The sequence below is a fragment of the Mus pahari genome, chromosome 3 (assembly GCF_900095145.1).
Source record: "Mus pahari chromosome 3, PAHARI_EIJ_v1.1, whole genome shotgun sequence".
NCBI classification, from domain to species: Eukaryota; Metazoa; Chordata; class Mammalia; order Rodentia; family Muridae; genus Mus; species Mus pahari.
In genome coordinates this window covers 70,774,784-70,792,670 of record NC_034592.1, presented here as the reverse complement: position 1 = coordinate 70,792,670, position 17,887 = coordinate 70,774,784, and the positions used below count along the sequence as shown (strand labels likewise).

Genomic DNA, 17,887 nt, shown 5'->3' with positions numbered 1-17,887 from the left:
TAATAATAATAATAATAATGCCAATATATGAAAACAGATTGAGAGACCTCCAAATCTTTTGCTTTATTAAAACTCTCAAAATTAGAGTAAGAGAGAAAACATCACTAACAGCTTAATCAAAGATGATTCTAGCTTGGCACCTGCAAAAAATGTTTTTTACTCTCATTTATTTTTATAGGAGAGCATTGAGCTGGGACTTGCAATGATCTGAGTAGAGTTCTCCAGGAAGAACACTTCAAAATCACGATTCTGCTAAATATTCATTGAAATCTCATATATAGGGCCACTTTTTCCCCAGAACTAATTAAAATCTTGGCTGTGAGGTTCCTTTATGTGTCAAATAGGAATAAGACTCACTGCTTCATCTTCCTTCAGAACCATTTCTTAGGTTATGCTCTTATAAAAGAAGGCTAGAAAATCATTCCAGATGAGTAGATTGTTTCCATTCTCAGGAGTTCTTTTTAGCTTATGTTCTTGAATTAGAAAAGTACTTCTTCCTAAACTCTGATTGCCTTTTTCAAATAAGTCATCCTGTGGCCCAGCAGCAGCAGCAGCAACTAGAGACGCCAAATCTTTTATTTTCGTGTTGAAGATACAGAGCACTCCACCCATGAGGGTTACTTGAGGGGAATTTTTCTATTTGTTAATGAGTTCTGTCTTCTCCTCAGGGCCTGTCAGCTGATTGGTGGAATTATCGACACTTCCAGCATCATGTAAAACCAAATATCTACCCCAAGGATCCAGACATTGATGTGGGGCCACTTTTTCTGCTTGGAGATACTCAACCTATAAAGGTGCATTTAGTACTACCATCAACATTAAGAAAATATTCCTGGAAGTGGCACCTTATCAAAGAAAGAGAATCACAAAGGATTTCAAAGCCTCTCTCCCTTTTAATGTTCATATATAGACCTGAAGTTTTAAGTATAAAAGCATTTTACAAGTGATGACTCCTTGACCGTAAAGGTCACTTAGTGCAGACTCCCAGAGCAGAAAACATAATAACCTGTGTCACCCTTCTTGAGCAACCCCAATGATAGGTTCACTGCTAGTGCTTATCACTATCTATGAGGCAACATAAACAATTCTTAAGCAGTAGAATCAGGTGATGAGGACCGATGTTAGTTTTCAAAGCAAGATGTAGAGATGCTCACTGAGAGAAAATATTTCATTGCATTTGGTTAAGACTAGGCTGTAAGCATCTAAACACTGGTTAACTGAACTCATTCTAGTCTAGTTAAAAGAAGCGATATTATTTTAGTTCATGTTCATTTTGGTGTGTTTGATTTATATGAACCACAATGCCCAATGATGCCTGTAATCTCATGCACAATTTGGACACTCAAACAAAACCTAGAGGGTTTAAGTGATATTATTATTTTCTTTATTTACATTTCAAATGCTATCCCGAAAGTTCCCTATACCCCCCCCCCCGCCCCTGCTCCCCTACCCACCCACTCCCACTACTTGGCCCAGGCCTTGCCTTGTGCTGGGACATATAAAGTTTGATATGCTGATTTTTTAAATCACTGATTTTTCTTTAAAGTCACAACTTCGGTCTATTTAAATTACTTAAGACTATTTAAATTACTAAATTTTTATACAATAGAAATACAAATAGAGTGTGTCTTATACAAAGAGGCATACTGATTAAAGCAAAACTTTATCCCTCCTCTAGGAGAATGGTAGCTCCTGAGAATCACATACTTTCAAACAGGTCTCTTCTCTGTCTCTGTCTTCTAGAAGAACTTTGGGGTATTAGAAAATGTGATTCCATCCCTGTTGTTTGTTGTCTAGGCCTGTCTTACACAGAACCCAAAGGTTGTGTAACTTTTAGAAAATTTTCTTTTTTCAGCTTACAGGGATTTATTTCTGCCCCAAGTAAAGTAGAAAACAAAGGTTCTTGCTAATATATGTATTAAAGATGTTACCTATTATCACAAGTTGATTGCTTTTGACAATAGCACTACAAAAACTTTGATTCCCTTGAAGCGTGTGGACTTGTGTGCTCATCACTAGAATAGTGTTACGTTGGTGTCTCTGATATTCCCTCTTGAGCATAGGAAGCTTGTCCACGGAACACCATCTAAGGCGCCTTCTAGAGACATGTGATTAGTGTACGTGCTGACACTTCACAAATACAGAAGCCTCCTCTATAAATTCTAAAAGCTGTCTGTGCCATTCACAGACACTGTAGTTCAAAGTATGACTTACAGTTATTCCACCTCTGAAACTCAATGGTGTAGCTGCACAGCAGTGGAATTTCTTCTGAGTTATGAGCTTTTCCTTTCATATATCTTTCCTGAAACTCTTCCTAACTCTTCTTTCAAGCAATGTTCTTAACCCACATTGAATGAATCTTCAATATCTTCTGTCTATGTCCTGAGAGGCTTACTGTCCTTCTTCAGTGTATTGCTCAGCCAGTCTATCTATGTTTACCAAGTCTCAGGCATTTTCCTCATTATCCCTTTTCCTCATTTCTCACTAGTTAGGTTTTTGGAGACTTGAGAGCAACTATAGATATTTCACCATACTTTTTCATCTTTATGGTAACAAAATGAGAAGTTAAGTGCATTATCTAGATAAATGAAGATATCTGTATATAAAAGAGGGAGGAACAACTGAATAAAATGAGTAGAAGACATCCTCGGGTGTTGTAGCTGAGTCAGAGGGAGAACTGAGTGTGTGTGAATTATTATTCTCTCAAATAATCTTTCAATGAATGTCAGCTACATAATAGAGATATACAAACATCAGTGCTGTATCTCCTGACAAAGTAATTGCTACCATTGTGTCCTGAGCATAGGTCAAATTGTCCAAGAAGCCGAACAAGTGAACCAAAAATTCTAGTTTATGAATGGAATCTTATAGTTACACATCATGAATAATTATATATGATGTTTGTAAAAATGTTATATATACTATCATGATGACTTAGAAATACAAAAGTGAAATTGAAATCTATGATGAGAATATAAAAGAAAAAAGGTAGACAGGATGGAGAATGTATGTCCTTTGTATGAAAGAAAGAAAAATAGTTAATAAGCATCCATTGGATGAAGGGGGAGAGATAGTGTGTGATGTTCAAACCAGGCTCTAAGCACTACAGTTTTAAGAAGAGCTTAAAGGCTACACAGAAATATAGATTTTGAGATTAACATTGCACAAAAAGGGAAAACATTTCAAAGTTTTAAAAAAATCACACAAGGAAAACTAATTTTATATTTTATTAGATAAGAATTTTTAAATGATAATAAACTCAATATAGTAAAAATGAAATAATCCATCTGGGCAAGAAGTACCCACAGTTAAAGCACACTATTTACTCCCAAGCCTGTTCTGGTTCTTCTAGTGTCTCAAATTTGACAGGCAGAGTCCTAAAATCATACCTCTCCTCTCTCCTTCCTCCCTCCCCCCCCCCCCACACGCTACAGAATAACGACTCTTATTCTCTGTCCTTTTAGTATGGCAAGAAGAAAATAAAATACATTGACTACGAGAAGCAACACCTGTACTTCTACATGGGTGAGTCTCCTGTAGCCACTCTCCCTGTAATCAGTAGTCACGCTGAAGGCATGACCAGAACTGTCTCACAGAAACCAACCTATATCTGATTTGTTAATGAGAAAATAAACAGATCTTATTTCAGGCTGGGAAACTATGAAAATGAAAAAGGTAAACTAAATAAGCGTTTGTAGCAGATGTCCATCATACTAGGTATTGAGCAAGAAAGGAAAAGTATTTAAAACCTTAAAAGAGAGTCAGAAGGCAGACTTCTAATCATACTGTCCAACATTCTTGCCTTAGAAAATCTTTACAATATTTAGATAAAAGAATAATAACATTTTTGTAGGGGGAAGAGGTGTGGGAAAACAGTGTGATACCAGAGAAAATAGACCCAAAGATAAAGAGCATCAAGAAAGTTTGTACGTGGAAGAAAGCTTGTATCTGTTATGATCAGCAAACAGCTCTAACAAATGCAAACATACCAGATGCTTAGATGATAGTTAAAGGATAGATATAGGAGACAGATAGATAAATGATAGGTAGATTGGTATAGATAGATGATTATGTTAAAGAGATGATAGATATAGATATAGATAGGGGTAGGGGTAGGGAGAGGGAGAGGGAGGGAGGGAGAGAGAGAGAGAGAGAGAGAGAGAGAGAGAGAGAGAGAGAGAATTAGGCAGAACAGTATATTACCAAGCTATTAAGCAAAACCATTTAGTTCAGTAATTCTGACACCACTGATTATTATTATTATTATTTATTAGTATTATTATTAAACAAAATCAAACTCCTTATGAACAAGTGTTCAAGTAACTCCAAAGTCTACTCATGCGAAACAGACATGTACATCTGGTAAACAAACCAACATCAGAAAAGGAAACAAACACCTCCTATACCAGAGGTTGTCAACTGAGGACATTTTTGTTAATGAGGGAACATTTGAACAAGGTCTAGAGACAGTTTTGTCTCTCAGTGTGGAAGGGGTTGATGATAATTTTAAAAATCCTATGATGCACAAGAATATCCCATCATAATAAGTAATTACCTAGCCATATAATTTAGTACTTCTGAGACTAAGATGCCAACACAGGCTCTCATTTGCCCATAAGGCAGTTAGTGATCACTTGTAACATACCTGTTGAACAAAGCCACTGAATGGATTACTTGTCTAGTGGAACTACCCATTTCAGCTCTCAACTCCACACCGGGAATCAGCCCCTACATGCTGTACCCATCATTAGACCCTTTTTGTGACACATTCCAATAGGTAGCTGACATCAGCTTAAATCATATGTAGTTTCACACAAAGACACAAAAAATGTTTTTTATTACTGAACTTGACTAAGTAATATGCCTTAATATAATGTCTCCGTAGTAATAAAAGATCCCATTTGCTGGTGAGGAATGAGTACCGATTATAAGTTCACTCCAGGATACCTATGTCACAAATCCTCAACAGTTTCTTGATGCCCCCATTTTGGAATGTCAGCTGAGAGCCTCTTGAGTACAAATAAGACAGGCTCAAATTGTTACAGTAAAACATAGTGTCAAACATGGCTAGAAAAATCTTATTCAGACTAATGAGAGAAAAATTTCAGTACCAACTGAGCTTAACTCAGCTGAAACAAATGGTGAGAGGGAGACTTTCAAAATACTAAAGAAATACATTTTAAACTATTGAAGAGAAGAGAGAGAAAGGAGTGTGATGAAGTTAGAGCATCTGTGTTCGCAGTCATGTATTTATCGGTGCTAGGCTCTAGTACCGCTAGGAAACACGGACCTTCTCCTTGTAATTTGCAGTCATATGTAGTCTAAGGTAATTCTCTAAGAAAAATACTGGCAGGTTTTTCAGTTTTCCCAAGCAGGAACTATGGCAAGACTGGTGTGCTCTGGCTTTGGTCTGTCAGAGTGGGTTTGGGTGAAATCATTTGTCCTGACAACTAGCAATCATTGGTCAAGCTTGAGATCTAGTTGAGAACAAAGTTCAAAGTAACAAAACTATAGTTTGGCCAGGGAAAAGGTATTTGCTCAAAGCATGAGGGTCCCTCTGAGACTGTTTTTTGCTCTTGAAGGTCTTGATGCTGTAAGAAAAATGGGTATATAGGTCGGAAATAAGTAAACTCACATAATTCTTGTCATACCAATGTATCGTAACAGAACCCACTCTGAAAAATTCATTATTTCATTTGCTACTTCAGGAAACTTCAACCTGGAACTGTTGGCCAAAGTCTCTCCTCAGCTTCTGAGGTGTTAAAGCCCAGAATGTCATTTTGAATGTCCTCCTTGCATCCTTTCTCAAGGCCAGCACTCTGGGAAGGGCATGCAAAAGAATCAAACACCAGCTGGCTTGCACTGGGGTCTGCATCGCTCATTTGTCTTTTTTCTTTTATCTTTTTTTTTTTTTTTTCAGTTGCACTCCCCCTCCTCATGCCTGTCTACTTTAATTTGCAATCCATGCAAGTGATGTACCTTCGAAAGTACTGGACGGTGAGTCATTCATCCCGTTTTCTAAACCTAGACCAGATAGAAAATGAGTTGACAGTGCTTCGTGTCTTCCTGTGTAGCTTCTGTGAGTAACAGGACATCAGATTGAGATAGTTCTCTAAGAACAGGATCTGAAAACATATTCAAGGCTTCTCACTGAATTGCTTATCTCTGCAGGACATTGCGTGGGTCAGCAGCTTTTACATTCGGTATTTCATCACATTTGGCCCTTTCTATGGAATTTTCGGAACAGTGTTGCTCATATATTTGGTCAAGTAAGAATATTCTCTTATTTCTATAACCTATTTTACCAGAGCTACTTGTAATTAGCAAAATATCATGGTAATGTGATCCATTCCCATGAAAGACAACAGTTCAAGTGATTGAATAACACAAATTCCATCTAAGAAGAATTTGTCCAGGTTCAGTTGTCCCCATATTTTTAGATTCCCAACTAAGCCATTTCCCAACTAAGCCATTGTTCTTTAAGGCCAATATAACTTAAGCTGCTTTGACATCATAAACTCTGCCAAGAATCATGATAGGACAAGAGAAATTTGAAGCTGTCATGACAAGAAATTTTTCACCAAACCACAATGGCTTCAAAGCTCTATTTTGCATAAGTAGCCCTTCCCAAACTTCTAATTTGTTTATATTTCATTTAGTTGCATTGCTATACTAAACCCCTATTAGTTGAGATGACAATGAGAGCAACTGTGGATCAGAAAATCTGTTAAGTGTTGACAGTCAACATTTTGTTTGATTTAATCCCCACATGGCCTTACAATGTAGATAGTATCATCTTTCTTTCTGCTCAAGGAGCTGAAGCTTGGGGGATTAAATTGCTTGCCTAAGGTAAAAGAACAAGTAAGGGCAAAAATGTAACCAATATAGAACTTGAACAAAACTCTGTCTGTAGACAAACTGTCAATTACTTTACAAATGCCCTTAAAGAACCTGGCTTAGTTTTTTCTTTTCTTTTCTTTTTTAATTTTTTTTCCTTATGCTAGACTTTGAACTGAACTTCCTGCACATCAGGCAAGAACTCAGCCCCCAATATCTTTTATGCTTGCACCAAAGCTATAGTAGAATATTTGCAAGCAGTGCTCCTTTGAGTTAGGAAATGGGACAAGCCATATCATCAAGTACTTGTGTGCCAAAACTTGTTAGAAATGGCACTCAATGCTCTCAGCCAACCATCAGACTGAGGTCATGGACCCCAACAGTGGAGCTGGAGGAAAGACTGGACAAGCAGAAGGGGATTGCAACCACATAGGAAGAACAATGTGGGCTGGCCAGACCACCCAGTGCTCCTAGAGACTAGACCACCAACCAAAGGGTATATAGGGAGGGATCCATGGCTTCAAATACATATGTAGCAGAGACTTGTCTTTTCTGACATCAGTGGGAGGGGAGGCCCTTAGTCCTGTGGAGGTTTGATGCCCCAGCATAGGGAGATGCTGGAGCAGTGGGGCAGGAATAGGTGTATGGGCCAAGGAGCACCCTCATAGAGGCAAAGAGGATGGGGGGAGAAGGAAGATGGGATGGGGGGTTATGGATGGGTAACCAGAAAGGGAGTATCATTTGAAATGTAAATGAATGGAATGATTAATTAAAACTAATAATAAAAAGATTTTTAATAAAAGAAGAAATGGCACTTGAAGTCCATAGACAGCTACTAGAATCTTAGAGTCACTTTCATTTCCCCCAGGGTTTGGACAGTTCAGAGGTCATGCAAGCTCAGTGATTACACGTAAAACATACTAAATGAGTTACCACTCCCCCTTTTTATACCTCCACAGGTTTATTGAGAGCCCCTGGATTGCTTATGTTACTCAGATGAGTCACATACCAATGAAAATGAGCAGGGAAGAGAACCACGACTGGCTAAGCACTCAGGTGATGATGATGGCATTCCTGAGGGACAGTCCTTCCAACCAGACTGGCTTACAACTGCTAACCTCAAATCAAAATAATAACTTGCCTTCATAAAACAATTTCCTGAGGACAGGAACCATGAGATGTTTTACATGTAACCGAACAAGGTGGACACAATGATTATTCTCACTTTTACAACATGATGAAACCTACCTGTGAGAAGGTTTGGTAACTAATAAGTGATAGCAACAAGCTTTAAGCAGTTTGGTTATAGAGTCTTGACTGCAAACTAAAATCAGTCAACTAAAATCCAGAGGCCAAATCTGAAACACTGATTGTTTGTGTATATGAAGGTTTACTGGGCCATGGTCATGTTTCTTTATTTATATATTATCCATGACCACTTTGATGCTACAACAAAATTTAATGTTGATAACAAAATTAAAAGATGAACTATTGAAATTATAACCCATTCCTTTATTGAATACAAAGTGATCGTGCCAGAAACTATACACACACAAACAATAAAAAAACTTCAGTGAGTTATATTTATATATTTGTTTATATATGGACATATATATGTAACAATAGTAATAAAAAAAAGGCTATCATTGTGAGAATAGAGTAGCTCATGGGAGGAGTTTGAGGGAAGGTTCTTGAGGAGGACTGTAGGGAGGAAAGGCAAGGGAGAAAATGCTTCAATTCTATGTACTTAACAATAGTCTAAAGATAATGTTTATTATCTGAGAATTTATAGAAAATGTGTTTTGATTTTCTATTCTAATCATTAAATATAATGAAGTCTTTCAAGTGAATCTAAGACTTAAAATTGTAAGACGAGTTGCACCCTAGCAATCAGAGGGGCCTCACCCTTTAGAGTCAAGAAGAAGGGTTTTCAGGTGTTTGGCCTGAGAGCTACTTCCATATCTTTTAGTTTACATTCATCATTTCTTCACTCATTGTTTAGATCCCATGCTTTCCACATACCCTTGACCTTTTTATGTGAGTATTATATATTTGGATAACATTTTATATAGTAGGGCTTTTAAAACATTGCCCATAATATATGTTATAAAAATTTTCCTATGTGATTCTTAACCCTGTAATTTTACTGCAGAAGGACTTCATTAATATTTCATTATTTCATGTCACTCAGAAACCCCCATGTTCAAACCTAACCATACATTTTCCAACACAATCCTAAAAATCCATCTGCATCAGTCAAACTCCTCATTCATGACGACATAACCATCTGTGTCTGAGGAATGATTGCGGCATTTTCTCCTTCAGTCTTAATACCCCTTGACATCTATTCCTTTATATGGACTCCTTAGCAAAATATATTAGTATAATTTAAATGGTAAACTTCTTGAAGGCTGGAACTGTGTCTATGTAACTCGGTTATATATTTACTAAAAAATAAAAAGTAAACAATAATATGCATATGTTAGTAGATTTACATAAAAATATAGCATTTTCTTTGACACTTAGGCTCACTTATAGCTAATACAAACTTTTTCTTTGCAGATTGTGGCCACCTGTAATATTGAACAATCCTTTTTCAATGACTGGTTCACTGGACATTTGAACTTCCAAATTGAACACCAGTGAGTGATGCAAATGGTCTATTATGGAGCAATGCCTTACTGACCCTTAGTATCATGCAATATGGCACAGCCATTCAATATTTTTTACTAATTTTAATATTTATTACCCAAACTATGAAATTTTGTCCAAAATGAACATATGTCAAATATTTTGAACAATATTTTCTTTTTTTTCTTTTTTTTGGCATCTTCTATTATTTTTTCAATTTTTTATTAGATATTTTCTTTATTTACATTTCAAATGCTATGCCAAAAGTTCCCTATACCCCTGCCCTGCTCCCCTACCCACCCACTCCCACTTCTTGGCCCTGGCATTCCCATGTACTGGGGCATATAAAGTTTGCAAAACCAAGGGGCCTCTTTTCCCGATGATGGACGACTAGGCCATCTTCTTCTACATATGCAGCTAGAGACAGGAGCTCTGTGGGTACTGGTTAAGATACAATTTGCAAAACACAAAAAATCAAGAAGAAGGAAGACCAACATGTAGATACTTCATTCCTCCTTAGAATAGGAAACAAAATACCCAAGGAAGGAATTACAGAGACAAAGTTTGAAGATAAGACAAAAGGATGGACCATCCAGAGACCACCCGGGGGTCCATCCCATAATCAGTCACCAAACCCAGACACTATTGCATATGCCAGCAAGATTTTGCTGAAAGGACCCTGATACAGCTTTCTCGTGTGAGGCTCTGCCAGTGCCTGGCAAATACAGAAGTGGATGCTCACAGTCATCTATTGGATGGAACACAGGGTCCCCAATGGAGGAGCTAGAGAAAGTAACCAAGGAGCTGAAGGGTTCTGCAACCCTATATGTAGAACAACAATATGAACTAACCAGTACAACTATTCAGTTAAGAGTCTCAGGGAAGCCAGGCAGTGGTGGTGCATGTCTGTAATCCCAGCACTTGGGAGGCAGAGGCAGGTGGATTTCTGAGTTCGAAGCTAGCCTAGTCTACAGAGCAAGTTCCAGGACAGCCAGGACTGCACAGAGAAACCCTGTCTCAGGAAAAAAAAAAAAAAGAGTCTCATGGAGTTAAAAAGTTTAAGCAGGGTTTGCTAAGGACAGCTGCCCATCCGTGCCAAATGGTTGGGAGAGTGGGGTGAGAAGGAGCTCCTAACTGTTGTGAGAAGTGAAGTAGAATCATAGAAATAGACCAATAACTTAGTTACCATATATTCTGAGTTTTAAGAAGAGGTGATTTCTGTGGTAGGGTGCAGGAGGTATCTGGAGTGTGCTCACGTATATTTCATGTTCACGTATAGTTCATGTGCTCACGTATATTTTGTTCGTTAAAGAAACCTAAGAAAAATTAAAGCCCTTGAGTAACCAAGTTTTGTTGAAATTTAAGTCCAATTTAATGTGACTATCAGGTTAGGGCCAAAGTCATAAAGTAACCAAGAATGAAATCTAGTCACTTCTGAAATTCACCAGTGAATCTAAAAATAACCTTCTAACTAATCAGTGAACTGGACATACAATAAAGAAATAGAAAATGTTAATGTTTGGACATCTGATCTCCCTCGAATGCTTACAAGATGCTTCTCATGGTTCCTTCTGTGAAGCTACATCTAGGAGTCAGAGAACAAAAGAGCTCATATAGTCTTAACGCTATTTCTTTCAATCTTTATTTTTTTGTAAATGCTTGAACACCCTAGCAAAAGAAGAATCATGAGTTATATATTGCTAAAGAAAATATCCAGGTCAAGAAAAATTACTGGGATTGCTATGTGCCAAACCTTGGATAAAAGACTTCTTCCCTTAATGTCCAAACTGAACTTCAATTTAAATGTCACAGCTAGACCTAAGTGAATACTTAGTTGTTCAACAGTACTTTTTAGATGGGAAGAACATGAGAGAGGCAAGAATGAAGGAGACATGATCTGCTCTTTTAACCAATTCCTAAAGCTAGCTAATCCATATTTTCATTTGACCTGACCAAAAATATGCATATTAAATGGCTAATAGTTATTCTCTTAGCATTTCCTGAGCACTTGCCATACACATGGCTTGTAGAGATATTACAAGAGAAGAGTTTGGGGTAAAAGATTTGGCTTACTAGAAGGCTTATACAAGGTCAAGTTTGGGTCTTCATTCCCAGTACTATTTTATTTAGAAATAAAATTAAACAACAAAAAACGAAAAACAAAAAATCTGAGTTTCTCTTTAGGTTTAAATCTCACCTCTGCTGTTTGTTTTCTTAGCCTCTTTCCCACGATGCCACGCCATAATTACCACAAAGTGGCACCTCTGGTGAAATCACTGTGTGCCAAGCATGGATTGCAGTATATAAATAAGCCCATATTGAAGGCCTTTGGAGATATTGTCAGGTAATAACACAATAAACTTTGCACATAGCTCTCATTTTCCTTTCTTCCCAATTTCTAAATTTTTCAACAGCTTTTGAATCTTTCATCGAACAACCATTTGTTAAGAAACACAAGTATCAACAATAATAAAGGCACACAAATCTTTACCATTTACCTACTTGACTCTATAATATTTCTTATTAGAAATATCCTACTACTGTTCTCCATAGATCAAATTTCCTGAAATCATAGCTATATAAGATTTGTCTTTGTATTTATTCCCCATAGACCTCTAGACATACTTTAGAATTTAACATGGTTGGAAAGACCAACAAATCTTCTGATCCAGTGGAGGAATTATTAATGTGTAGATGGGTGTAATGCAAGAATCAGTCAGGCCATGTGTAGTTAATCTAACAACAAATACATATGCATGCCCATGCATTTTCCTGCAGACGATGTTACTGACAACTTTAAAACCACTGGTCTGAGTTTAATAATGTTCTCTTTAAAAAAAAAAAATCAGGGTAATATTTTGAAGGCCACCATGGCCATATCTGATCTCATCTGGCTCATTCATAATCTCCACATTCTTCTTCCTTTCTGTCATATACACATCTGGTCTACCTTCACTTGCTGCAAATTCCCTGTACCTGACCATCTTTTCCTTTGCCATTTTTCTTCTGCCTGCAACATTCTTCAAAATGACTGCCCGTCATTTCACCTTCTCAATCCACAATCATTCTCTAAGACCATTGCGATTTTTTCCCTTATGTCAGCCTTTATCTCAAGACTAAATCTATCCTTATCACAGTCCTTATCACAGTCCTATCACAACCTTGATTAAACAGCTTGCTGAGTAAACAATTATGTAATGTTTATCTTTCAAGACAAGACTGTATGGCCAGAATTCATTTGTCTCTTTTGATGTTACATTCCTAAACTCTAGAAATTCATCTTCAACATTATAAAATAGGGTAGGTAGGTGAATATGGTATGAGTTTATATTTAAGTATATGGTATAAAAAAGAATAAAATGAAAGCTAAACTCAAACCTTCTCCCTGAAAAAAAGACAAATTTATCTGCTAAAAGAAATTCAGTGCATTTGATCCCCTTCCCTGGTTCACATGCAATGGCATTTATCAAATATGACTAGAAACTACATTGTCTTAAAACAAACAGTGAATCTGATAAATGTTTCATGGAGAATCCCTTTGCACTGAGTTTCACTTTCTGACAATTTTTGTTTTCTTCTCTAGGTCCTTGAAGAAGTCTGCTTCCCTCTGGATGGATGCTTACTATGAATGATGCAGAGCCTTGCATTTATTGGTGTCTCTGAAGAGGGTGGTGGCTGTGCATGTGCTTTTCTCTGATTAACTGAGAATTAACTGGCAAAAGCAGCATACATGATTGTCCCAGGAATGTGAATCACAAAAATATATCCTAACCTCTCCATGAAGGTCTTCTCTGTAACTGAGAGAAAGAAGAAACAGAAAGGTGACTTCTCTCAGAATAACAAAGGGAAGACACTCTACTTTTTCATTAGGGTCTTGGACTTAGTTCCAATAGACCTCAGTGAAATTGTTTCTTGAGGGGTATAATATGATGTAGACAGAAGTGGAAGTAAGAAAAGTAAAGATCTCTGACAGAGCACATTGGAAGTCAGTGTAGTTGTTCTTAGAAGAGAATTGTTTATTTAAGACATTCCTGCTGGGGAAAAAATTGCTTATTTCCTTTCAAATAGGTGAACTTCAAATTTTGGTTATAATTAGCATTCAAATACCTTCAAATACTTGTCTTCACTTTGCAATTGCAGTATTGTAAATAAAAAAATGTGTGTTATTAGTGTATATATGCAATTTCTATAGTCTCGTAAAAGAATTCCCCAAATCCAATTCCAATAGCAACTGATGAAGATTTGTTTAACAGGGTTTCTGTTTGACTGAAGAATACTGTCCCTTGAGTATAGAGTTAGGTTTCCTACTCTTTACGTAGTAGAGCGAAAGTCCCCAGACACTCTTACTGAATTCTACCTAAATGAAGGAAAGAGCTCCATTTTCTATAATGAAAATCGCAGGCTGTATCAAGTCTTTTTTTTTTTTAATTTTTGTAGCAAATTAAGACAGTCTTGGCCATTTCTTCTCTCAAGAGTGAATTTCTCAACTGATCTCTATTTCTATTCTTTTTGTTCAGTCTTAGTTCCACTCTATATTTTTAGGAATATATCCTCATTTTACAGATGCTCTAATTTTTCTCTTTAGGCTCTTCTGACTGAAGATTACTTAAAATCACATACTAAGGAATGAACACTTTCAGTAGCACACTAATTTCTTTGTGAAGCTATTTCATGAAGGGCATAATAAATCATGACCTAACTTTCAAGGAAAAAATGTGAAAGAACAAGGCTTTCTTCCATAACATTCAGCAAAACAAAGTTATTGATTTAACTGTTGTCTGAAGTCTTCAGTAAGCATTCATTCATTCTCCTAAAACTCTTAAAATACTATAGGTTTGTCTGCATTCTAATTGAATTGCATAAAGAACAGAACATTTAATCACTCACTCTTCCAAAGGTTTCACAAACACACAGACCAAAGCTAAGAAAATAAGAACAAACTCTGGAGAAGAGATGCTAAATGTCCAATGGGAAAGGTGAGCAGAGGATGAGAAGGATGGAGAGCTCTGTCCACTCAGTGATTACTTTTACCGCTAGTAGAGACACAGGTGATTTCTCCTATCTGGATGCAGACTTGCATTTAGGTGGAATTGCAATCTGGTGGCTTTCTCTAGTTGTACCTGATTCAGTTTCTAGAGTGTCTCAAGCTCTGCTTTTTTGGAGGGGGAGACAGAGTGCTAGGAAATAGCAATGAGTTTTGCTGCACAACTCTAATTACCTCAAAGGAATTCCTAATCAGTATTAAAACATGGCTACTTTTGAAATTCTACAGAAAGTTCATTTCTATGAAATTTTAAGAAATGTAGAGAAACTATGCTGAAAAAAATGTAAAATTAGGCAAATAAATAAGTAGATCTAGCCAGCTAGTCCTGAGTTCTTCTTTCCTAGGAGGTTTGAATTACTCTTTATTAATCTAATTCTATTCTTTATGATTCATCTTGCTAACTTGTGTTGTATAACCTTAATGAACTTTCTATGCCTACCCGTTAAAGACTACTGAGATCTGGGTAATTTCATGTGGAGAGACTCAAGCAGGGTCTTAACCTTTCTTTAAGAGAGAAAGGATGGACCATCCAGAGACTACCCCACCCGGGGATCCATCCCATAATCAGGCACCAAATGCAGACACTATTGCATATGCCAGCAAGATTTTGCTGAAAGGACCCTGATATAGCTGTCTCGTATGAGGCTATGCCAGTGCCTGGCAAATACAGAAGTGGATGTGCATAGTCATCTATTGGATGGAACACAGGGCCCCCAATGGAGGAGCTAGAGAAAGTACCCAAGAAGCTGAAGGGGTCAGCAACCTTATATGTAGAACAACAATATGAAGTAACCAGTACCCCCAGAGCTAGTGTCTCTAGCTGCACATGTAGAAGAAGATAGCCACCCACTCCTGTTTCCTGGCCCTGGCATTCCCTTATACTGGGACATAGAATCTTCACAAGACCAAGGGCCTCTCCTCCCATTGATGACTGACTAGAACATCCTCTGCTACATATGCAGCTGGAGACACAAACTCTGGGGGTACTGATTAGTTCATATTGTTGTTCCTCCTATAGGACTGCAGACACCTGCAGCTCCTTGGGTACTTTCTCTAGCTCCTTCATTGGGGACCCTGGGCTCCACCCACATCCATTTCTGTATTTGTCAGGCACCGGCATAGCCTCACAAGAGATAGCTATATCAGGATCCTGTCAGCAAAACCTTGTTGACATATGCAATAGTGTCTGAGTTTGGTGGTGGTTTATGGGATGAATCCCTGGGTTGGCAGTCTCTGGATGGTCCTTCCTTGCATCTCAGCTCCGAACTTTGTAACTCCTTCCATGGGTATTTTGCTCCGCGTTCTAAGAAGGAGCAAAGTATCCACACTTTGGTCTTCTGTCTTCTCGAGTTTCATGTGTTTTGTTTCATCTTGGTATTCTAAGTTTCTAGGCTAATATCCACTTATCAGGGAGTACGTATCATGTGTGTTCTTTTGTGATTGGGTTACCTCACTCAGTATGATATTCTCCAGATCCATCAATTTGCCTAAGAATTTCATAAATTCATTGTTTTTAATAGCTGGGTAAACAAAAAGAAACAAATTGGAAATAATCAAACTCAAGGCTGAAATCAACCAAGTGGAAACAAAAAGAACTATAGAAAGAATCAACCAAACCAGGAGGTGTTTTTTTGAGAACATCAACAAGATAGATAAACCCTTAGCCGGACTAACTAGAGGGCACAGGGTCAGTATCCTAATTAACAAAATCAGAAATGAAAAGGCAGATATAACAACAGAACCTGAGAAAATCCAAAACATCATCAGATCCTACTACAAAAGGCCATATTTAACAAAACTGGAAAACCTGGATGAAATGGACAATTTTCTAGANAGATACCAGGTACAAAAGTTAAATCAGGATCAGATTAACAATCTAAACAGTCCCATATCCCTTAAAGAAATAGAAGCAATCATTAATAGTCTCCCAACCCAAAATAACCCAGGACCAGATGGAGTGCAGAGTTCTATCAGAACTTCAAAGAAGACCTAATTCCAATTCTCCTCAAACTATTTGACTACATAGAAACAGAAGTTTCTCTACCTAATTCATTCTATGAAGCCACAATTACTCTGACACCTAAACCACACAAAGACCCAACAAAGAAAGAGAACTTCAGACCAATTTCCTTTATGAATATCAATGCAAAAATACTCAATAAAATTCTCACTAACTGAATCCAAGAACACATCAAAATGATCATCCATCATGATCAAGTAAGCTTCATCCCAGGGATGCAGGGATGGTTTAATATATGGAAAACCATCAACATAATCCACTATATAAAAAAACTCAAAGACAAAAACCACATGACCATCTCATTAGATACTGAGAAACATTTAACAAAATCCAACACCCATTCATGATAAAAGTCTTGGAAAGATCAGGAATTCAAAGCCCATACCTAAACATAGTAAAAGCAATCTACAGCAAACCAGTAGCCAACATCAAACTAAATGAAAGGAAACTTGAAGCAATCACACTAAAATCAGGGATTAGACAAGGCTGTCTCTCTCTCTCTCTCTCTTTTTTTTTTTTATTCAGTAAAGTACTTGAATTCCTAGCCAGAGCAGTTAGACAACAAAAGGAGATCAAGGGGATACAAGTTGGAAAGGAAGAAGTCAAAATATCACTATTTGCAGATGATGTGATAGTATATATAAGTGAACCTAAAACTTCCACCAAAGAATTCCTAATTCCAATAAACAACTTCAGTGCAGTACCTGGATATAAAATTAACTCAAGTAAATCAGTGTCCTTTCTCTACACAAAGGATAAACAGGCTGAGAAACAGGCCTGTCCTCAAGCTGTACCACAGAGCAATTGTGATAAAAACTACATGGTACTGGTACAGCAATAGACAGATAGATCAATGGAATAGAATTGAAGACCCAGAAATGAACCCACACACCTATAGTCACTTTATCTTTGACAAAGAAGTTAAAACTACCCAGTGGAAAAAAGACAGCATTTTCAACAAATGATGTTGGCTCAACTGGCGGTTATCATGTAGAAGAAGGCGTATTGATCCATTCTTATCTCCTTGTACAAAGAACAAGTCTAAGTGGATCAAGAAACTGCACACAAAACCAGAGACTCTGAAACTTATAGAGGAGAAAGTGGGGAAAAGCTTCGAAGATATGGGCATAGTGGGAAAGTTTCTGAACAGAACAGCAATGGCTTGTGCTATAAGATCAAGAATCAACAAATGGAATCTCATAAAATTCCAAAGCTTCTGTAAGGCAAAGGACACTATCACTAAGACAAAAAGGCTACGAACAGATTGGGAAATGATCTTTACTAATCCTAAATCAGGTAGGAAACTAATATCTAATATATACAAAGAACTCAAGAAGCTGGACTCCAGAAAATCA

At 37.3% G+C, this 17,887-nt stretch overlaps 1 protein-coding gene across 1 annotated transcript in view; it reads left to right on the top strand.

Annotated features, from left to right (window-relative positions):
• Nucleotides 1-13,641, top strand: part of LOC110319078 (fatty acid desaturase 2-like protein FADS2P1) — a 39,169-nt gene extending 25,528 nt beyond the window's left edge. The window contains exons 5-12 of the mRNA XM_021194498.1: nt 669-794; nt 3,465-3,525; nt 5,921-5,997; nt 6,172-6,269; nt 7,797-7,893; nt 9,400-9,479; nt 11,687-11,812; nt 13,052-13,641. Coding sequence (XP_021050157.1) covers nt 669-794; nt 3,465-3,525; nt 5,921-5,997; nt 6,172-6,269; nt 7,797-7,893; nt 9,400-9,479; nt 11,687-11,812; nt 13,052-13,100 — 714 coding nt within the window. The 3' untranslated portion in view covers nt 13,101-13,641. The remainder of the gene's footprint in view (nt 1-668; nt 795-3,464; nt 3,526-5,920; nt 5,998-6,171; nt 6,270-7,796; nt 7,894-9,399; nt 9,480-11,686; nt 11,813-13,051) is intronic.
• The last annotated feature ends 4,246 nt before the right edge of the window (nt 13,642-17,887 follow it).